The sequence below is a fragment of the Pleurodeles waltl genome, chromosome 4_2 (assembly GCF_031143425.1).
Source record: "Pleurodeles waltl isolate 20211129_DDA chromosome 4_2, aPleWal1.hap1.20221129, whole genome shotgun sequence".
NCBI lineage: Eukaryota > Metazoa > Chordata > Amphibia > Caudata > Salamandridae > Pleurodeles > Pleurodeles waltl.
The window spans coordinates 365426434-365445122 of NC_090443.1; the positions used below are offsets into that span (position 1 = coordinate 365426434).

The window sequence follows — 18689 nt, forward strand, 5'->3', positions numbered from 1 at the left end:
TTTGATCAGGCCCTTGTAGGTAGTTATCGATTCTGGTGGGAAGGTTACAAGCAGGCCCTCCATGTCATCACCTACAAGGCTAAGAAATAAGCCTCTGGCCTGTTCATCCGAGTAGTTTTTGCAAGTGACCTTTAAATGATGCTCGAAATGCCTGATCCATTTCCCCCACCCAGCACCCTTCGTCTGAGAGTCAGACAGGTTGAATGGTAGGGGACGGCGAAATAGAGCTGGGGATACTTTCTTCCAACATGACAATGTGACTAGCTCTGCGGCCTGCATGTATTCATGTTACTTGGACTTTCTGTACACTCAGTCGAGTCTTTCACTTCTTTATTTGATCAAAGCCTTCACTAGCTTCATTTGCCTGACCTCAAAATGGAGCTTCTAATTGGCTTCTGTGGGGAACTTTTCTTCGCCTGAGTTCAACAGTGCTTCGGGGTCCCCACAAGCGTGCGGAACTATTGAGCGCTTATGACTGACTATACATGGCAATCCCCTACAAGAGAATTTCATAAACTGCATTTGAATTCTTAGCTTTATATGCTGTATGCTTCTTATGATCCTTAAAGTAGACGGGTAGTTCTCTTTCCTCTGAACTCTAGGGGAAAGTGACTATTAATCAGTATACTACAGGTTGAACTCACAAGTAATGCCTTTTCCCTCAGCCCTTCTGTACACTCAGGGCCAAATTTACCAAGGTTTTACATTGCTCTTGTTTCATGCAAAACCTGGAATGAGATTTACCAAGCCACGCAAGGCCACCTTACGTGGCCTTGCATATTTTGGTAAATCTGGAGTAACGCAAGGTAGAGCAAGTAGCTGCCATGCGTTACTCTGCACTGGGAATGTGTTCTATGGGTGGTGCGTGGGTGTTCCCACGCATCCACCCATGGATTTTGGAGCATTCTCAGAGTGCAAGGAGAGGACAGGAATGCACCATGTACTGTAAAATATGGCAGCAAGTTGTCTTGTTGTGTTGCTTTGCATGAAACCTTGATAAATCTGGCCATAAATATACACATGGTTTCAGCAGTGCTAAAGAGATATTGGAGAATGCTGAGTATATAACATATATTTGATTGCTGAGAATAATCTTTTAAGATATGTATTTATACTGTTTTATAGAGCAACAACTCAAATCCCTAAATGCACTTAATGAAATAATCTTAAATATATTACTAAGGCTTAGGTTATATGAATAAAAAGAGGCTTTATTTTATATCAGTATGAATAAAAGACACTGAATATTGTAAAGCAAACAATAAAGAAACAATAGAAACATATAATGAAGACACAATATGATCATATAATTCAATAGCTGATTGCCGTTTTACACCAAAGTTCTATAACCAGTCCAAAATGCAAGTGTGGCATTAGATTATAATGGTATACGTGCAAGGTCAGCCATTCATGTCGGAATTTCGGTCCTGCAAGATTAATCAATGGGACCATCCTCAGCACAAAGTACAAAAGTGCGGTGTCCTCCACATACCTACGAATGATTTAAAATAAAACAATTTTACCACAGGTGCACATCAATTTTCTATGCAGATGTGAGTACATTATTATGCATCCCACCAGCCTTAAATAGATAAACCACAAATATTCAGGAGACTTGCGAAAACATATAAAAAAGATGGAGGGAGTATGCCAAAAAGAGGAAATCATAGTTTACTAGTGCATATTAAAAATGCGTATTCTCCAGTCAGCATACTTACTGAGTTCTCTAAATGCTGAACCAAAACCCGCTGAGAAGGAATGAGAGTCTCCTACAAAACACAGTCTAGCTACACTATAGATACAACAATAAATAGGGATGTGATTTTATGCACTGGGAAAGTATCATTTGAAATCAGATATATTTACATGTGAGAAGCCCCACATACAGATGCTAAACTCGATGAGGAAACAAACGCGTTCTGAGTCGAAGTGTGGTCAAGAATCACTGTACTGATATTGTGGAAGGCGACAAGACAGTCATATAATTTAGCATACTTATGCAAATCAGAAGGCACAATGCTAACCTTGTATATCAGGCACTTTCATAAATATGTCTAAAGACATACACATTTTTGCAAGCTTAGCAATTCTGTAAATAGACAATAAGTACCCATACATTTTTAAAAAGTCAAAAGGAATTAATAGGTCCTGGTGCCAAGGCTTAATGATTTCTATGATGCTTGATGCCACATCCAGAATCGCTTATATGGTCTGCAATACTTATAAGTACACTGTTCTTAAACAGAAGGCCTCAATTAGACCCTTCTTGCTACAGATAAACTGGGCACTATTGTGTTTAGAAGCAAGAGGCCCACACACCCAAATATGTCATGCTTCATCATTGGACCTGCTCTACGTTGTGTCAACGGGTCCCACAAGGGGGCTCTTTACCGGAGATCTTTTGATGAGTGCCATTGATGGGTACAGGAATAGACTTGGTCCTGCAAGTAGAGGCTGTGAAGGAATGGCAAGTGTGCATTAAAACTGACTATAGGCCCTAAAACATCTACGTTTAATATTCCCTGAAGGGACTATGTCAAGGTTAAAAAACAAAATAAGGCATGACAAGGGAAATAATATTCCTGCACTCACTGAATAGAACAGAAAAATAAGGGGAAAAAGGAAATTATCCATTAACCCATATGATGGTCGAAATGTTTCAAGCCTATACTTGTAGTGTGAAAAGAATCTTACTTTTATGTTTAAGTGCCCTATATTGAGGTTGCAAAACCGGAAGTGACCTGGATTTGTTGGTTTGCAGCCCTTGGGTAGGTGAATTGGCAAGGGTCACAACAGCAATATTTTCGCAGCAGTCCTGTGGCCTGCATTTTCCAAAGGGGCCCTTTCCTTAATATAGGAGGATCACCAGCAATGCCCTCAAAGTCAGATAATGCAAATAACAGAAAACGGAGCAGCAAGGAGGCTCAAACACACACAACTGTAGCCACACAACACAAGTCACTCAGGAACAACATTAAGCTAGAAAAGGAAATGCAGGACAAATGTATACCCCAAAACACACAACTGTTCAGGTTTATTAACCATGAACAGTGAAGTCCAAAGACCATTGGCCAGTCCATATAAATATTGCAAAAGTAGCACAGGGCTGTGTCAAACTTGACTCCCAACTGCCATGGAACCTCCACAGGAAGGGGCATCAATGGGGCAAGCAGATATCTCAGGGATTATCTGGGGGTTGGGAAGTCAGGTTTGGGAGGGGGACTTGGGTTTGGGAGGGGTGGTCTTCTTCTTGGGAGGGGTGGGCTTCTATTTGGTGGAGGAGAGGTATGGGTGCTTGCAGGAGGGCCAGGGGAGGCCTTGGAGGTGGCAGGATTGGGCTGGCAGCTGGGTGGGTGCCGCTTGGGTTTGGGATAGGTGGGTTGAGGAAACAGGGGTAAGGTTGAGGTCAAATAAAAAAAAAGTTTTTTAGGGCCACGGGGATGCTCGGCAGCAGGGGGTCGGGATTTGGAGTGGTTGTAGGCTGTATAGGTGTGGGTGTCGTGGGTGTGTGCTTATGGGAGGTATGCTTGTGTGTGGTGGGTGTCTATTGGGTGGGTGAGTGAGGGCGTTTATGTATCTTGAGCTTAGGGGGGTGGAGGTGATGGGGGATGCCGTGGTGGGTGGGTGTCTGTTGGGGTGGTGACTGCATGTATGGTGGATGTGGTGGATGTATGTGTGTCTATAGTTGTGGTGTATGCAGGAATGGTGCTTGCGGTGGATGTCTGGGGGTCTGCTGGAGTGGTGTCTGCGGGTAGGATGGGTGTGGTGGCTGTGTCAGTGACTGTTGTGGTTCTGTCTGTAGGTATGCTTGATGTTGTGTATGTGATGCTGGGAGTGGTAGGTGTCCTGGGAAGTTGTGAGTGTTGCTCTGTCTGTGGGTGGATGTTGTTTGAGTGTGTGCCGGCGTGTTTTGTGGTGCTTGTGTTTGTATGGTTCCTTTTGTCTGTTGAGGTGCATGTCTGTGGATCTGTTTGTGTGCTTTGGGTAGGTAGAGGAAGGGGGGGTTTTGACTGGAAAGAGGGAGTTGGAGGGGAGACGAAAGGTGGAGGAGACTGGCTGCCGTCAGTGTGAAGGCCAGAGCCAGAAAAGATCTCTGAGGCCAGACATTGCACCATGAATGCCTTACAGGAACGCGTTTGTTTATTGCATTTGGGTCGCCAATCCGTGGATGACATTCATGATAGCTGAATGACCCACACAGATACTTCTCAGGAGGTCACTAGCCTCCTCACTAAGGGCAGCAAGGGTAACAGGGAGGATGGTTATAGAACAGGGGTGGCGTACAAGGATGGTACAAGGGGTTTGCCCAATGGGTCTGCCATCACCAGGGAGTGGCCATTGGAGAAATAATTTGATGATGAAGATGATGATGTTGAACCTGCCGCCCCAGTGGCACTCCCCTCGCCCTTAAAGCCGCTGGGTCAGTTTTCTCTTGTCCCGAGGTCCCGTGGCCAGATGCTGCTCCACTCGGCTTAGCCCCGTCTCTTTCATCTCCTGGTGCAGATGCTGCAAAGACAAACAACAATAGGGTCATCACATGTCCATGAACACACTTGAACAACAGCTCTGATTAGCAAATATTACCATGATGTCAAGTAGGCCCCAGCAAAAAACTACACCTAAGTGGCTCATAAATGTGCCATACCATATGAACTGTCAACAGATTACCACAGGAAATTCAGGACCTATGAAAATTACAATTGCATGCCTGAAGTTGTGAGATCACTGTTAACATTGAACTAGTAGGAGACCTCTTCGTCCCCAAGAGTTTTCGCCATGGAGCAGACCTTAGTTACCTGTTGTCACATAAAAATAGGCCAATGCCAAATGTATTCCCATATTTCCTACAGAAGGGCATGCATTTATCTATTTGTCACATACATAAGGAGCCAGCAGAAATAAGTGATGCCCTCAAATTAAGCCATGTTGATAACAAAAGTACAATAGCCTGGAGAAGGTTACAGGAAATACTTATGTCACACCAAATGACATCTATCCCAGTAGAGTCAAGGAGCTATCACTGATGTTGCGCAGATAGGCCACACATGAGGCATGTAAATAAACACTGTAGACATCATGTGCAAGATGTCAGGGAGAGGTGTCCACTAAAAACACAACACCATGAATCAGCAAGCCCTATGGTGATCACCACTACTGTCTAGCACCTATTACAATGATAAGCTCTGAATGCTTCAGTAGGAGCCATTAGTTCTTGGCATGTTGGAGAGACGCAGATGTTGCAAGGACTTGTAGGAGGCTCTTAACTGGTTGCTTATTGGGAAGCTATACCACTATCCCCATTTTTCTATGGCCAACACAGATGTCTGTCTGTGTTAGTACCCAACACATGTGACTGAAACATAGTTGCAAGTCACTCCATAAAGCCTGCCAACAGTCAGGGCACACACCTTAACCATGACCCATGTGCAGTGCACTCATCAACATGATGCCACATCAACGGCATAGATATTCACATTGTGGCTCTTAACTCTAGGTCTACCTGTCACATCCCTAATTGCTACTGCAGTTGTACATGCCAAATGATTTGTTAAGACGCGTGAGGGTATGTGTCAGCCAATAGGCATTGGTGACACAATTCGTGTATGTGGCTCAACATGATATGCAGCCCCATTGTAAATGGCTTATCCCACATACAGGTTGCCATGCACAAATATCTGTGTGGGAGTAAAGACATCATCCCATCCATATAGTATGACCATGCATGAAAGCGCAGCTCACATATATACACTGAAGGGAAAGGGACACATGCTTGCATGTAGGCACGTGAAATGTTAGCAACAGTGATAGCACATAAATCATGACAATGGACAGTCCACACGTACAATGGAATGTAGTGATCCCTAGCTGAATACAAACTAAAATGTAAGCCCTGTCACATGTATGTTGGACACCTTCACATTACAGACTACAGTGACGCACCAGAAATCATCAGACACTGAAGAAAACAAGCTTCTGCATAGCAGATGCCAACATACACATTTACACACACACACATGGCTGAGGACAGTGATCAATTACCTGCCTACCTTTGGCCTGGAAAACTGAGGAGTAGTGGTCTGTTGCAAAGAAAATACACACACAACAACAGCGAACAGTACATGATTGATACACAGCCATATTTGGACCTGTCAAACCTAGTGGTTTGAGATTCCCACTCAGTGCAGTCCTAGGTCCCTGGTACAATAGACAAATGCACATCAGTATGAAACAGATGACATGTCAACAAAAAGAATCTCTCATCTACTGGGTGACACATGGCCCAGTCCCTAAATATCAGGGGGAGCTGTAAGACCCTCACTCATTCACTAGACAAGGTGACAGGCAGGAATATGCCATGTACTCATCCCCTTGTGGCTGCTGTGCTGCCCTCAAACACCCATCAAGCTCCAGATAGGCCACTGCCAAGATGCGAGCCATTAGGGGGGTCATTGTCTGATGGGTACCCCGCACACATTGGGAGGCCCACCCGAGCTGACCACTCCATTATCTTCCGGGCCCAGCGTCTCAGGTCCTCTCACCCTTTTCTGCAGTGGGCACTCCACCGGCTTTGAACCACCAGGGTCTGCGCCTTCTGGGTGATGGCTCTCCATATCCCTTTCTTTTGATGGGTGTTGACCTGCATGGATGTAAAAGATGTATCAAGAGATCATGTACACCTGTTCCATTACATACATGTCAAAAACATCAAGCTTGGTCTTCACCATTTTGCCTATATTCCCCAAGTGTGGAATATACAAGCCAGTAAGTACAGTGCTATGACTACAGAGATACATTTGCCAATCTCAAAGGACAACACACCACCCTGCTCAGGTACTAAAATGACTAGGCAGGCTTACTGACATCTTTAGGGACATGCTGTAGCAACCTGAGTGAGATGTGAGACACCATTAGGCACTTCACACCTTGGTGGTTTCTGAACGGTAGACTCCTTAGACATAAATGAACCTACATATACACACTCTGTGAGAATGTTATTTGGCATACATTCCCTACAGGCCACTGGCAGAGTACAGAGTCATACAACATACAAGTAAAAATGAGGGGCTGGCATGCTGGGTACAGAAATTGTCTAACGAGTCCCAGTGTGGAGCTTTGCAATGAAAAATGCAGGCTCATGCCATTTCAGGGGGTGGGATTCTGTGCTATGTACCTGTACCACAGAACCCTCTTTTGGACACGTGTCCCTCCTACTGAGATGGCATCCTACAACAAAGACATGCATTGTCCACTTTTCGACTATGAGACGAAGCTACTGAGTCACATATCATCGCCTTCCAGGAATCCACATACTCTGCACTGTGGAAATGTCTGTCATGCAATGAGCCTGCACAGGACATATATGAACTGTGGGGATATGACAATAGGGCTGTGGGAGTAAGGGACCTGTCAGAGAGACACATTGACACTGATAACAAGGGTACATCTATCACAGAGCAGTAACTCACCCCTGTACACATTAAAAATCACATCAAAGGAATAAGACATTCTGTGCACTGTATCAAAAGATAGCCTCATAATGGTTACAAGACAAGATCCTCTGGGGTACAGGAAGTGGGCACTGTGCCACAGTTGTATAGCCACATTGATTACACCCCAACCTGCACTGTAGCACATACTGGGAGATAACCTGTGGTCTCTGCAGACAGAGCAGACTTAACCTACATTACACTACATTCCCATCACATGCATAGCAGTACATCATGTAGCCAACAGCAATTTTGCATGTGGTGTGTGTGGCAACCTAAAGGGCAGAGAGAGTGATGTCATATCTTCCAAAAACAGGCTACCCAGGGCAGAAGTCTGAGGTAACCCTCTGGCAACATGCACATAGCTCACATTCTTCACACTTAACACATACAATATGCATACTCAGCTCATGCTGACATGCACATACATATTGTCTCACATATTTAGCAATCTTGATGAAATAGATGTCAGTGGATGGCTGTGATGTAACCTTACCTAGTCAGGTGCACCTAACCCAAGTTGGTTCAGGGAGCACAGTACACAGAACCTACACAATGTGACTGCACTTAACATATGACACTGGCCACCAATAACTCCACATTAACTCTCCTATTGATGTCACACAGACTGCAACAACAGACACACAAGTATCCATTCTGGCACACATGGGCACATTCTAGCCTGTGAGGAGGGAAAGGATGGTTAAGTAAAGAGAAAACTGTGAACATGAGGCACTTACCTGCTCCTCTGGTGCACCATAGAGCTGTCCATACAGCGATAGGACCTCTGTAACCAGCCTCTCCAGCTCCTCTTGTATGAAGGCTGGGGCCTTATCACTTGCAGGACGTGGCATGATTGCTCTCAGAGGTGGTACACAGCAGCTTGGTAGTGTAGGTCTGGCTGGCAGCAGTGTTAGGAGTCAAGTGAGACATTTTCCAGAACATGGCGGTCATGTCCACCAGGTACATGGTCGTCACCGCCGGCAGACACAGCCACTGGCTCAAGACCACCATTGGCAACAATGTTAGCCTATGGCTGTGTCCGCTGCGGTTGTTTCCACCTACCGCCATGACGACTCCCGCCGGCGGTTGCAGGCTTTTTCTAATGTCCAATGGAGTTGGTCAGGCAGCCGCCATTTAGAGGCCAATAAAGTGAAAAATTGAGTTGTAAACTGCGTCACACCTCATATAACGGTGTTTTGGGCACTAAAACCAGCTCATGTTCTATGGTTATGTTGTTCCTACAAATCTGACTTCAATCATGCAAAATTAATAGAAAGGGGAAAATACAGAGCAGCCACATCCCCCTTCCAAGCAGAGAATCAACAAAATTAAATATGACTGCTCATCAAAGTATACCTGATTGAGGTTTTTTACATGACCCGCTCTTTGGGGTTCTTTAGTGCTTTCTTTTGTCCATAAGGGGAAGAAAAAGAAAAAGAAAAAGGGAGTCATTCATTTTATGGAAGAGGAAGCCTCACACACCTAATAGTGTCATGCTTCATACTCTGCTTCCTCTACCCACCATGGTAGGAATAATGCCACCAGGGCGGACTCGACCCCCTGTCGTGTTAGAACAGGAGGGAGTACTTAATAAATAACTACTGGCTAAAAACTGGGATCCAGATATCCCCTTTTTCTGACACCATTTTAGTATGTTGTTGGCTACGTATAGCAATTTACATATGGGCACAGTCAACCCCCGTCGAAGGTCTTATTTGCACTCAGGACATCCTGTCACATTCCGAGTGGCATCTGTGATGCACAATGTTGCTTTCATTCCTGATACATGACGTGTATATATGTATATGTGTGGTAAACCATGGGGTTAACATGTGACCCTTGTGTTTTGAGCAGGTGTGATGTGTATTGTTTGCCCTGTCCAGCCATTCAAAATTGTCATGTCACATGTAATCCTTGACATGCCTCATGTATTTTTATGTGGTCACAATGGCTAATGTCCGGACTCAGGGAGAGGGAGGATGAGTCAACCACCGGTCTACTGTCCACTGCCAGACCTTCAGACCATGGAAGAATGCCTCATCATCCTGCTGTACCGTCTGAATTGGCAAACAATAGTGGTCTTATGTCATCAGTTGGAGCCAGATCTGATGCCAGCTATTAGTTGTCCATCCAGTGTACCACCCACTGTACAAGTCATGTCAGTGTTGCGCTTCCTAGCCACAGGGTCCTTCCAACATACAGTGGCCCAATCTTGTGGAATGTCACAACCTATGTTCAGTCTGGTGTCGAAGGATGTCCTCTCAGCAATGCTGAAACACATGGACAGCTGCATCCAGTTTCCCCGACGTGAGGATTTAGTGCATTTGAAGGCTGACTTTTATGGTTTTTCATGCATCCTACACGTTGTTGGCACAATTGATGGCACACATGTTGGCTTGGTCAGACCGCATGTCAATGAACAGGTATACTGCAACCCGAATAACTTCTAATCCATCAATGCCCAAATTGTCTGTTTGGCGGATCTCTACATCTCACAGGTCTGTGCCCCTTTATCCTGGTTCAGTCCATGATGCCTTCATCATGTAGAACAGTACAATCCCCCAGCTGTGTTCACAACTGTACCAAGAGAGGGCCTGGCTGGTTAGTAAGTCACCTCTGTCCTCTTTGTGTGTGTGCAATGTCTGGTGCAACAAATCTGATAATAGGGACTCATAGTTGCACATATGTCCCATTCCTTAACAGGAGACTCTGCATATCCAAACTGTCCTTAGTTGTTGACGCCACTAAGGAATCCTACTATGCTGGGGGATGGCCGCTTTAATAAAGCCCAAGAAAGAACAAGGCGGGTAGTGGAGCATGCTTTTGGGCTCCAGAAGGCCAGATTTAGGGTCTTGACTGCACCGGTGGAGCCCCCCTCTACTCACCCGGAAAAGTGTGTAATATCATTGTGGCCTGCTGCATGCTCCACAACATTGCCCTGCTGAGGAATATCCCATACATCCTGGAGGAGTGGGGGCCTGCAGTGCCACCGGGTGAGCCTCCTGAAATGTAAAGTAAGGATGACAGCGGTAAAGAGGAAGGAGTTGACTTGCGGCAAGATCTCATCAATAACTACTTTTCTTGAGTGTAAGTATATCATGTGATGTAATGACTGTGACCATACAAAGGACTGTAGTTTTTAGAATGTGTGGAGTAGAGTGATTTTCCAAGACAAATGAGGGGCTAATGGTATCCAACATACATCCAAAGTGTGTTTGAAAAGTTAGCCCTTGACATAGCCCCATTTTGATGTAGCTGCTTTGTCTGTGTCAGTCTCATTACAATGTAACCTCATTTCCATATGCCTGCTATGTGATTTGTGAGGTAGGCATGTTATCAAGTCTATACTCCTTGTTTTGTCTTTATACAGGAACCTTCACCCTGACATCCTCATGTGGGCATTTCAGAGTTGTGACAATGACAGGTATATGATGCTGTTCTGACATGTGAAGTGGACATTGGCTGTTCCAGGTGATTTAGGTAACAGATTTGGGGTGTAGGAGAACCTGTTCCAAGGCAGTCTGGTCATTGTGTAGGTGGACGGTCTGAAGAACACAATGTACTTGATTTTTTGAGCTGTGTTGGGCCAATTGCATCAGGTATGTGAATATGTGGGCCTGAAATATGTTGTCATCAATTGCAAGCCAGGCATTCACCCTTCAGGTAGGCTAAACACTCTTCTTGTGTGACATGTCTGTAGCTGTAGATGTGTTTCATCATTGCAGGCCACAGCACCTGTGCTACAACACTGACATAGGTTTGGGTCATACCACCAGATACATGGTCATTGGAGTATGATGCACCTGTGATCAGGGACTGTTGTACTGCCCTCTGCCTGTACCTTGCTTAATGTTATGTTGGATTACTTTGGTGTGGTATGTCATAAGGCTCAAGCTGGTGACATTAGCTACTTCTCTGTTTGCCTATTCTACAGGACAATGTCTGACAAGGCCATTCCTTCAGTGGTCTGGAGGTCTTTAGCTTGATATATCTACCTTGACACCATATGAGTAACCCATTCTTGGCTTTGACATTCTCGACTTCTTTTGCAGCCTATGTGCTGGACAGTGAGATAAAATGTTTGGTGTGACCAGACAAATGTAGCAATGTGTGTATGTGTGTTGTTAGTAATCCTTAGCAGGACAGTGTACCTGTTACACATCCCTCCTTGCATTAGTATCTTGTGTCTTCCTCATTTGCTTCATATGGTCTTACATCTCTACATAACAATAATTGTAACAGAAGCAAGCAATCACATACTTTGTGATAGGTGGTATTAATTGAGTTCATTCTGGAAGAGGTTACTTGCTGGCAGAGGTCATTGTCTTGCCATCTGCACCTCCTGTATTCTTAGCTGGATGTCCTGTTTTGCATGGGGTGGGAACTGCTGCTACAGAGGCAGGGGGTCTGTTTCGGGTTCTTCCCCTGACAAGGCCTCCCTACCAGTGACTGGCACCGACGATGAAGGGCCTGGTGTTGCTTGGCCAAAGGAAGGGGTATGGTGTTGCTCATGATCCCTGATTAGGGCACTGCTAATCTCCCTGAACACCCCTGCTAGGGAGGCCAAGATGGCTTTGTGGCCTCCCGCTTTTGAAGTATTCCCTTATGCATGTCCCACTGCAGCTGCTTGATCTCCCGGAGTTTGGCAACTACCTGGCCCTTCATGCCTTGGGACTCTTGATAGACTCTCAAGACTTTGCTGATGGTGTCCTGGCCAGGGGCATCCCTAGTACCCACAGCCTGTTGGCCCACAGCATCCCTCTCACGCACCCTACCTCCATGGTCTTTTGCCCTTGCCACAGGGTGCCCCCTACTACTGGTTACAGAACCATCATTGTCCAAGGTGTAGTGATGTGACTCTGGATCCTGGACTGGGGGGCACAAGATGGTTGCCACAGTGCTCAGTACACAGGTTGTGGTGCGAATGGCTGCCTGTGAGCTTGATGCAACCAGGCTGGGAGGTCTATATGTGGGCACAGTGTGAGTCACTGTTTGAGTCTGACCATGTTGTCCAGATGGGCCAGAACCGCCCTTCACATCCAGATGTACAGGAGTGTTGTCATCACTGAGGGCTTCATCCATAGGGGTTGTAGCAGTCTTTTAGTGGCCCCTGTGTGCATAGTGGTAGTTTGACCTGTTGATGTGAAAGGTACAATTTTGCTGGTTGTATTGTGACATGTACCTCCAGAAGTTTACAATGAAATTTAGCATAGACCTTCTAGTTAGCTTTTCCTATTGTGACAGGTACCAGTGGTATTGGTTGTATTGACCTAACATTTGTGAAATATGCCAATTGCAATGACTTCAAATAGCTGCTGAATTTGGGAGTTCATTGTCACTTGGGCTGTATAAGTGATTAGAGACATCATCTGATCAGTGCATTGTGAATGTGTCTGCTGCCAATACCATTCTGGTGAGGAACCTTGAGACCTTGTGGATCATTTATGTTGTACACTGGGTAAGGTGTCCTTCCTGTCCTCAATTGTTTAATCTTGGCTTAGCAGTTCAAGATAGAGCTAGGTGGCCAGCCATATCTCTGAATTGATCACAACTTGTATCCTGGTCTCTCCCAGGTGAGTAAATGTCATTTGAGAGTGATCAGTCAAGTGTTTTGGACAAGTGACCACTGTTCAGCTATTTGGAGTCACTTGAACAGTACCTCCAAAGAGCTGCAGTCAGGTCACTCTCTCTACTTCCCAACACTAGCCAAATGTTATTCTCCCAGGTGAGTAAACTTCCTTTGGGAGTTCACTTACAGATGCATTGGGGAAAGTGGACACTGGGCTGGTGATTGTAGTTAGCAATACAGGACCCATTGGGTTTGTTATTCAGATCACTCCCTCTAAGTCCCCACAGTAGACAAATGTTATCCCCCCAGGTGAGTGGACTTCATTTGGGAAGCAACATCCAGTGGTGTTTTGGAGACGAGAACACTGTGCAGATGTTTGGAGTTACAAATACAGGGCCTGCTGGTAGTTGTAGTTATGTCACTCACTCTAATACACACACATTTAACCTATGTTCTCCCCATGGAAGGCACACTTCAATTGAGATTTGACTGACAGGTGTATTTGGGCAAGTGCACACTGTTCTGGTTTTTTAATTACATACACAGGCCTTTTTTAATTACATACACAGGCCATCCTGGCCTTAGCAGTCCTGTCAGTCCCTGTACTACACACACTTGACAAATGTTGTTCTCCCAGGAGAGTAAACTTCAATTGGGACTGACTAAACAGGGGTATTCTGAAAAATGTACACTAGGCTGGTTTTTGGAAGTACAAACACAGGATTCATGGCCTTAGCAATCATGTCAATCCCTGTACTACACACACTATACAAATGTTCCCTCACAAGTGTGTACACTTCAATGGTGAGTTTAAAACAGAAGTATTTGGAGAACAGAACACTCTGCTGGTGTGAACAATCATTGTAACAATGCCTGCTGGGAGTTGCAGATGTTATCCTCCCAGGTGGGCCTACTACAATTGTGAGATGCCAGACAGGGGTCTTTGGACATGTGAACAACGGCCTGGGAGTTGCAGTCATGTTACTGCATATACTACACACAGTATACAAAAGTAAACCTCCCAGGTGAGTGAACTTTATTTGAGAGTTATGGCACAGGGGTATTTAGGCATGAGAACACAAGGCATGTTTGTATTTGGTGAGACAGAGCCTTCTGGCCTTAGCAGTCATGTCACTCTCTCTACTTCATACACTTGCGAAATGGCATCCCCTCAGGTGAGTACACTTCACGTGTGATTTCCCACCATGGGTGTTTGGAGAAGAGGACACTGGACTAGTGTTTGGAGTGACAGTAAGGGAGCCTCCTGTGAATTGTAGTCGTGTAACTCCCTGTCCGATATACACGTCACATATGGTATCCTCCCAGGTGAGTAACCTTCAATAGGGAGTTGAGACACAGGTGTATATTGGCGGTAGGGCACTGGTCTGGTGGCTGAGGTTGGTGGAACAGTGCCTGCTGGGAGTTGCAGTCCTATCTGTCCCTGTACTACATATACCTGACAAATGTTATCCTCCAGTGTGAGTGAATTTCAATTGGGACTGTCTACACAGGTGTATATGGGCAATTGTCCACTGGGCTGGTGTTTGGAATTATATTCACAGGCCCTCCTGGCACCAACAGTCCAGTTAGGGCCTGTACTACATATACCATACATTTATTCTCATCCCACGTGAGTACACCACAATAAGAAGTTGACAAACAAGGGTATTTGGAGGAGGAAACACTGTGCTGGTGGTTTCATTGACAGGAACAGTGTCTGCTGGAAGCTGTAGTCATATCAGTCCCTGTACTACACACACTATACATTAATCATCTCCCCCAGTGAGTATACTTCATATGTGAGTCACAAAATAGAGGTCTTTGGACTGGTGGACACCGGGCTGGTGAGTGCAGTCACAGTAAAAATGGTAAAAGGTGTGCTGTGAGCTTGCATGACATAGCATTTATGTGACATTTTTTAGTGTTGTGACTTACCAGACTCCACTCCCCCAGGTGTCCCTGTCATACCGGAGGATCCAGGATGGCCAAGACATTCTCCTCCCAGGTAGTGAGTTGTAATGGGCCACTGGGAGATCACCCACCAGTCTTCTTGACCTGCAGCTGGTGCCTAGAGACCATGGAACGCACCTTACTCCTGAGGTTGTTCCACCTCTCTCTGATGTCCTCCCTTGTGCCCAGGGTGATATCTACAGCATTGACTCTGTCAACTATCCTCTACCACAAATTTTATTTTCCTACTGAGAGAAGTATGCTGGATGTGTGCAGATGACGTTTGGAGTGCCATTGGCTGACCGCCATGGGTGTCCGCCACTGTGACTTTGGACTTGTAATACGGTCAGTGGTTAGTTGCTGGGCTATCAGTTCTGGAGGTCTGACCATCTATTTCCAGCATTCCGTGGCACTGCCGGTCTGCCTTTTTTTGTTGGAAGTCGGCAGTCCTGCCTGTGTAACTCATAATACGGAAGTCTGGAAGACCGCCATCTGTCGGTCCGACCGGCAAACTCATAATGAGGCACTTATTCCCTTTGAGGGACATGGTCCTATCTACGCGAGTGCCTCTATTGTTCATCACAACTCGAACAATCAGTAGCCTTTCCATGTTAGACTGTCGAAGAGTGTTTTGTATATTATGCCAAATCTTTGACTGATGTTGTTACATTATATGCTTGATTTTCTGCCTAGTTTAGCCAAGTACATTTTTTGGCATTGGCATTCAAAACAACAGATAACGTTTTTGTCAAAACAGTTGCCATATTGGAGCTAACTTTTTTGTCAAAATACTTGGGCCCGTATTTATACTTTTTGACGCTAAACTGCGCTAACGCAGTTTAGCGTCAAAAAGTTTAGCGCCGGCTAACGCCATTCTGAAGCGCCATGCGGGCGCCGTATTTATTGAATGGCGTTAGCCGGCGCTAGCAGACCGGCGCTGCCTGGTGTGCGTGGAAAAAAACCACGTACACCAGGCAGCGCCGGCGTTGGGGAAAATGGCGTTAGGGCGTCCTAAAATGGGGCAAGTCAGGTTGAGGCAAAAAAATCGCCTCCACCCGATTTGCACCATTTTTAACGACGCCCAGACGCCATTTACATGACTCCTGTCTTAGTAAAGACAGGAGTCATGCCCCTTGCCCAGTGGCCATGCCCAGGGGACTTATGTCCCCTGGGCATGGTCATTGGGCATTGTGGCATGTAGGGGGGCACAAATCAGGCCCCCCTATGCCAAAAATATATATAAAAAAAAAAAATTATACTTACCTGAACTTACCTGAATGTCCCTGGGATGGGTCCCTCCATCCTTGGTTGTCCTCCTGGGGTGGGCAAGGGTGGCAGGGGGGGTCCCTGGGGGCATGGGAGGGCAGCTGTGGGCTCATTTTGAGCCCACAGGTCCCTTAACGCCTGCCCTGACCCAGGCGTTAAAAAGAGGCGCAAATGCAGGGTTTTTTGCCCCGCCCACTCCCGGGCGTGATTTTTGCCCGGGAGTATAAATACGACGCATTTGCGTCGCTGTCATTTTTTTAGACCGGAACGCCTACCTTGCATCTCATTAACGCAAGGAAGGCGTTCACGCAAAAAAATGACGCTCATTCCTCATACTTTGGCGCTAGACGCGTCTAAAGCCAAAGTATAAATATGGTGTTAGTTTTGCGCCGAATTTGCGTCGAAAAAAACGACGCAAATTCGGCGCAAACGGAGTATAAATATGCCCCATGGTACATGACCCATGCAAAATGAAAAAATAAATAGATTTATTTATAATTGTGCAAGCCAAGTAATGCACAGATTTGTATTGCTCTGTTGTCTTTCGCCTGTCCTCTGCTTAATTGATGGCTGTGTGAGCTGGAAGACCTTTGTAAGTGTGCACAAAATATGTACATGAATTTTAAAAAGAGGCAAATTAATTTTGAGTGGCTGAGTTTTCAAAATATTTCAAATTCAGAGTATAATTTTCTCTATTGATTACTTAGTGTGCCAAATGTGCTTCTGCTTACAAGTTTAAATTCATGATTCTTATCTCTTACTGGTGAAAAATGTTTCTTTTTGAGGTCCTGCACCCTTCTCATAGCCTCTTCACAAGTCTATGAGTGTACTCTTTCGACCAGTGGGGTCATCAAAGTTTTGGCTTTGCAAAAATAATGTTCATTGAAATTGCAATGTAGAGTAAGCTGAGAAATAGCCAAAATAGCAACTTATCCTTTAAGTTGTCTAGATGGGGGGATTTTATTCTTATGTAGCTTGCAGTTCAGCATGGTGTATTGCTGTCAGTTGCCAGTGGTGCAGTAGTTCTATTCCATTGTAAAATGCAAGTCCTCTCTTCTTAGTATTAACAGAGCTCTCAAAACTCCCAAAGGAACAGTGGTGACTGGTGCCCATTAAAAGTGGTGGGGCATAATCCTTGTCTTGAATTTCAGTGAATGTGACTGGCTCACTTACTTGGAGGGTTCGAAGGGTTCGATCACACTTGCAGCACTCAGTCTTTATCTCTCACTTATTCTCACACGGACTTAGTCATCAGTTACTTTTACACACTCTCACTTAGTTTCATTGAGTCATACAGTTTGCCCATTCTCACTCGGGCACACTCAATCCCACTTATTCTAAGTGATTCTGATTAACTCAATCTCACTCTGACTCACTTAGTCTCACTTAGTTTCACTCAGTTTCATTCAATCTCACTCAGTCTCACTCATTCTCACCTCATTCTCCCTTATTCACTCAGGGGCATATTTATACTCTGTTTGCGCCGGATTTGCGTCGTTTTTGTTTACGCAAATCCGACGCAAAACTAACTCCATATTTATACTTTGGCGTTAGACCCGTCTAGCGCCAAAGATCTTGGAGTTTGCGTCATTTTTTAGCGTGGACACCTTCCTTGCGTTAATGATATGCAAGGTAGGCGTTCCCGTCTAAAAAATGACTCCGAGGCATGTGCGCCGTATATACACTCCCGGGCAAAAATGACGCCCGGGAGTAGGCGGGTAAAAAAAAATGACGTCCAGCTGCTTTAGCGTCATTTTTTAACGCCTGGTCAGGGCAGGCGTTAAGGGACCTGTGGGCTCGGAAGGATCCCAAAGGTGCCCTCCCATGCCCCCAGGGACACTCCCTGCCACCCTTGCCCACCCCAGGAGGACGCCCAAGGATGGAGGGACCCATCCCAGGGAACTTAAGATAAGTTCAGGTAAGTATTTTATTTTTTTGTTGTGGCATAGGGGGGCCTGATTTGTGCCCCCCTACATGCCACTATGCCCAATGACCATGCCCAGGGGACATAAGTCCCCTGGGCATGGCCATTGGGCAAGGGGGCATGACTCCTGTCTTTGCTAAGACAGGAGTCATTTCAATGGGGGTTGGGAGTAAAAAAAAATGGCGCTAATCGGGTTGAGGCGAAAATTTTGCCTCAGCCTGACTTGCCCCATTTTTTGGCGCCCAAGCTCCATTTTCCCCTACGCCGGCGCTGCCTGGTGTAAGTCATTTTTTTTTACGCACACCAGGCAGCTCCGCCGGCTAACGTCATTCCATAAGGTGCCCGCATGGCGCTTTGGAATGGCGTTAGCCGGCGTTAAATTTTTTTACGCACAACTGCGTTGGCGCAGTTGTGCGCCAAAAAGTATAAATACGGCCCTCAGTCCCTCGCACTCAGATTCACTCAATTTCACTATGACTCGCTCATACTC

General features: G+C 45.6%; 1 protein-coding gene across 2 annotated transcripts in view; it reads right to left on the minus strand.

The window, feature by feature from the left end:
- Positions 1-1204: 1204 nt before the first annotated feature.
- Positions 1205-18689, minus strand: part of LOC138292723 (verrucotoxin subunit beta-like) — a 329410-nt gene continuing 311925 nt past the window's right edge. For both annotated transcript variants that reach the window (XM_069231459.1, XM_069231458.1), the window contains exon 4: positions 1205-1492. In XM_069231459.1, coding sequence (XP_069087560.1) covers positions 1455-1492 — 38 coding nt within the window. In that variant the 3' untranslated portion in view covers positions 1205-1454. The remainder of the gene's footprint in view (positions 1493-18689) is intronic.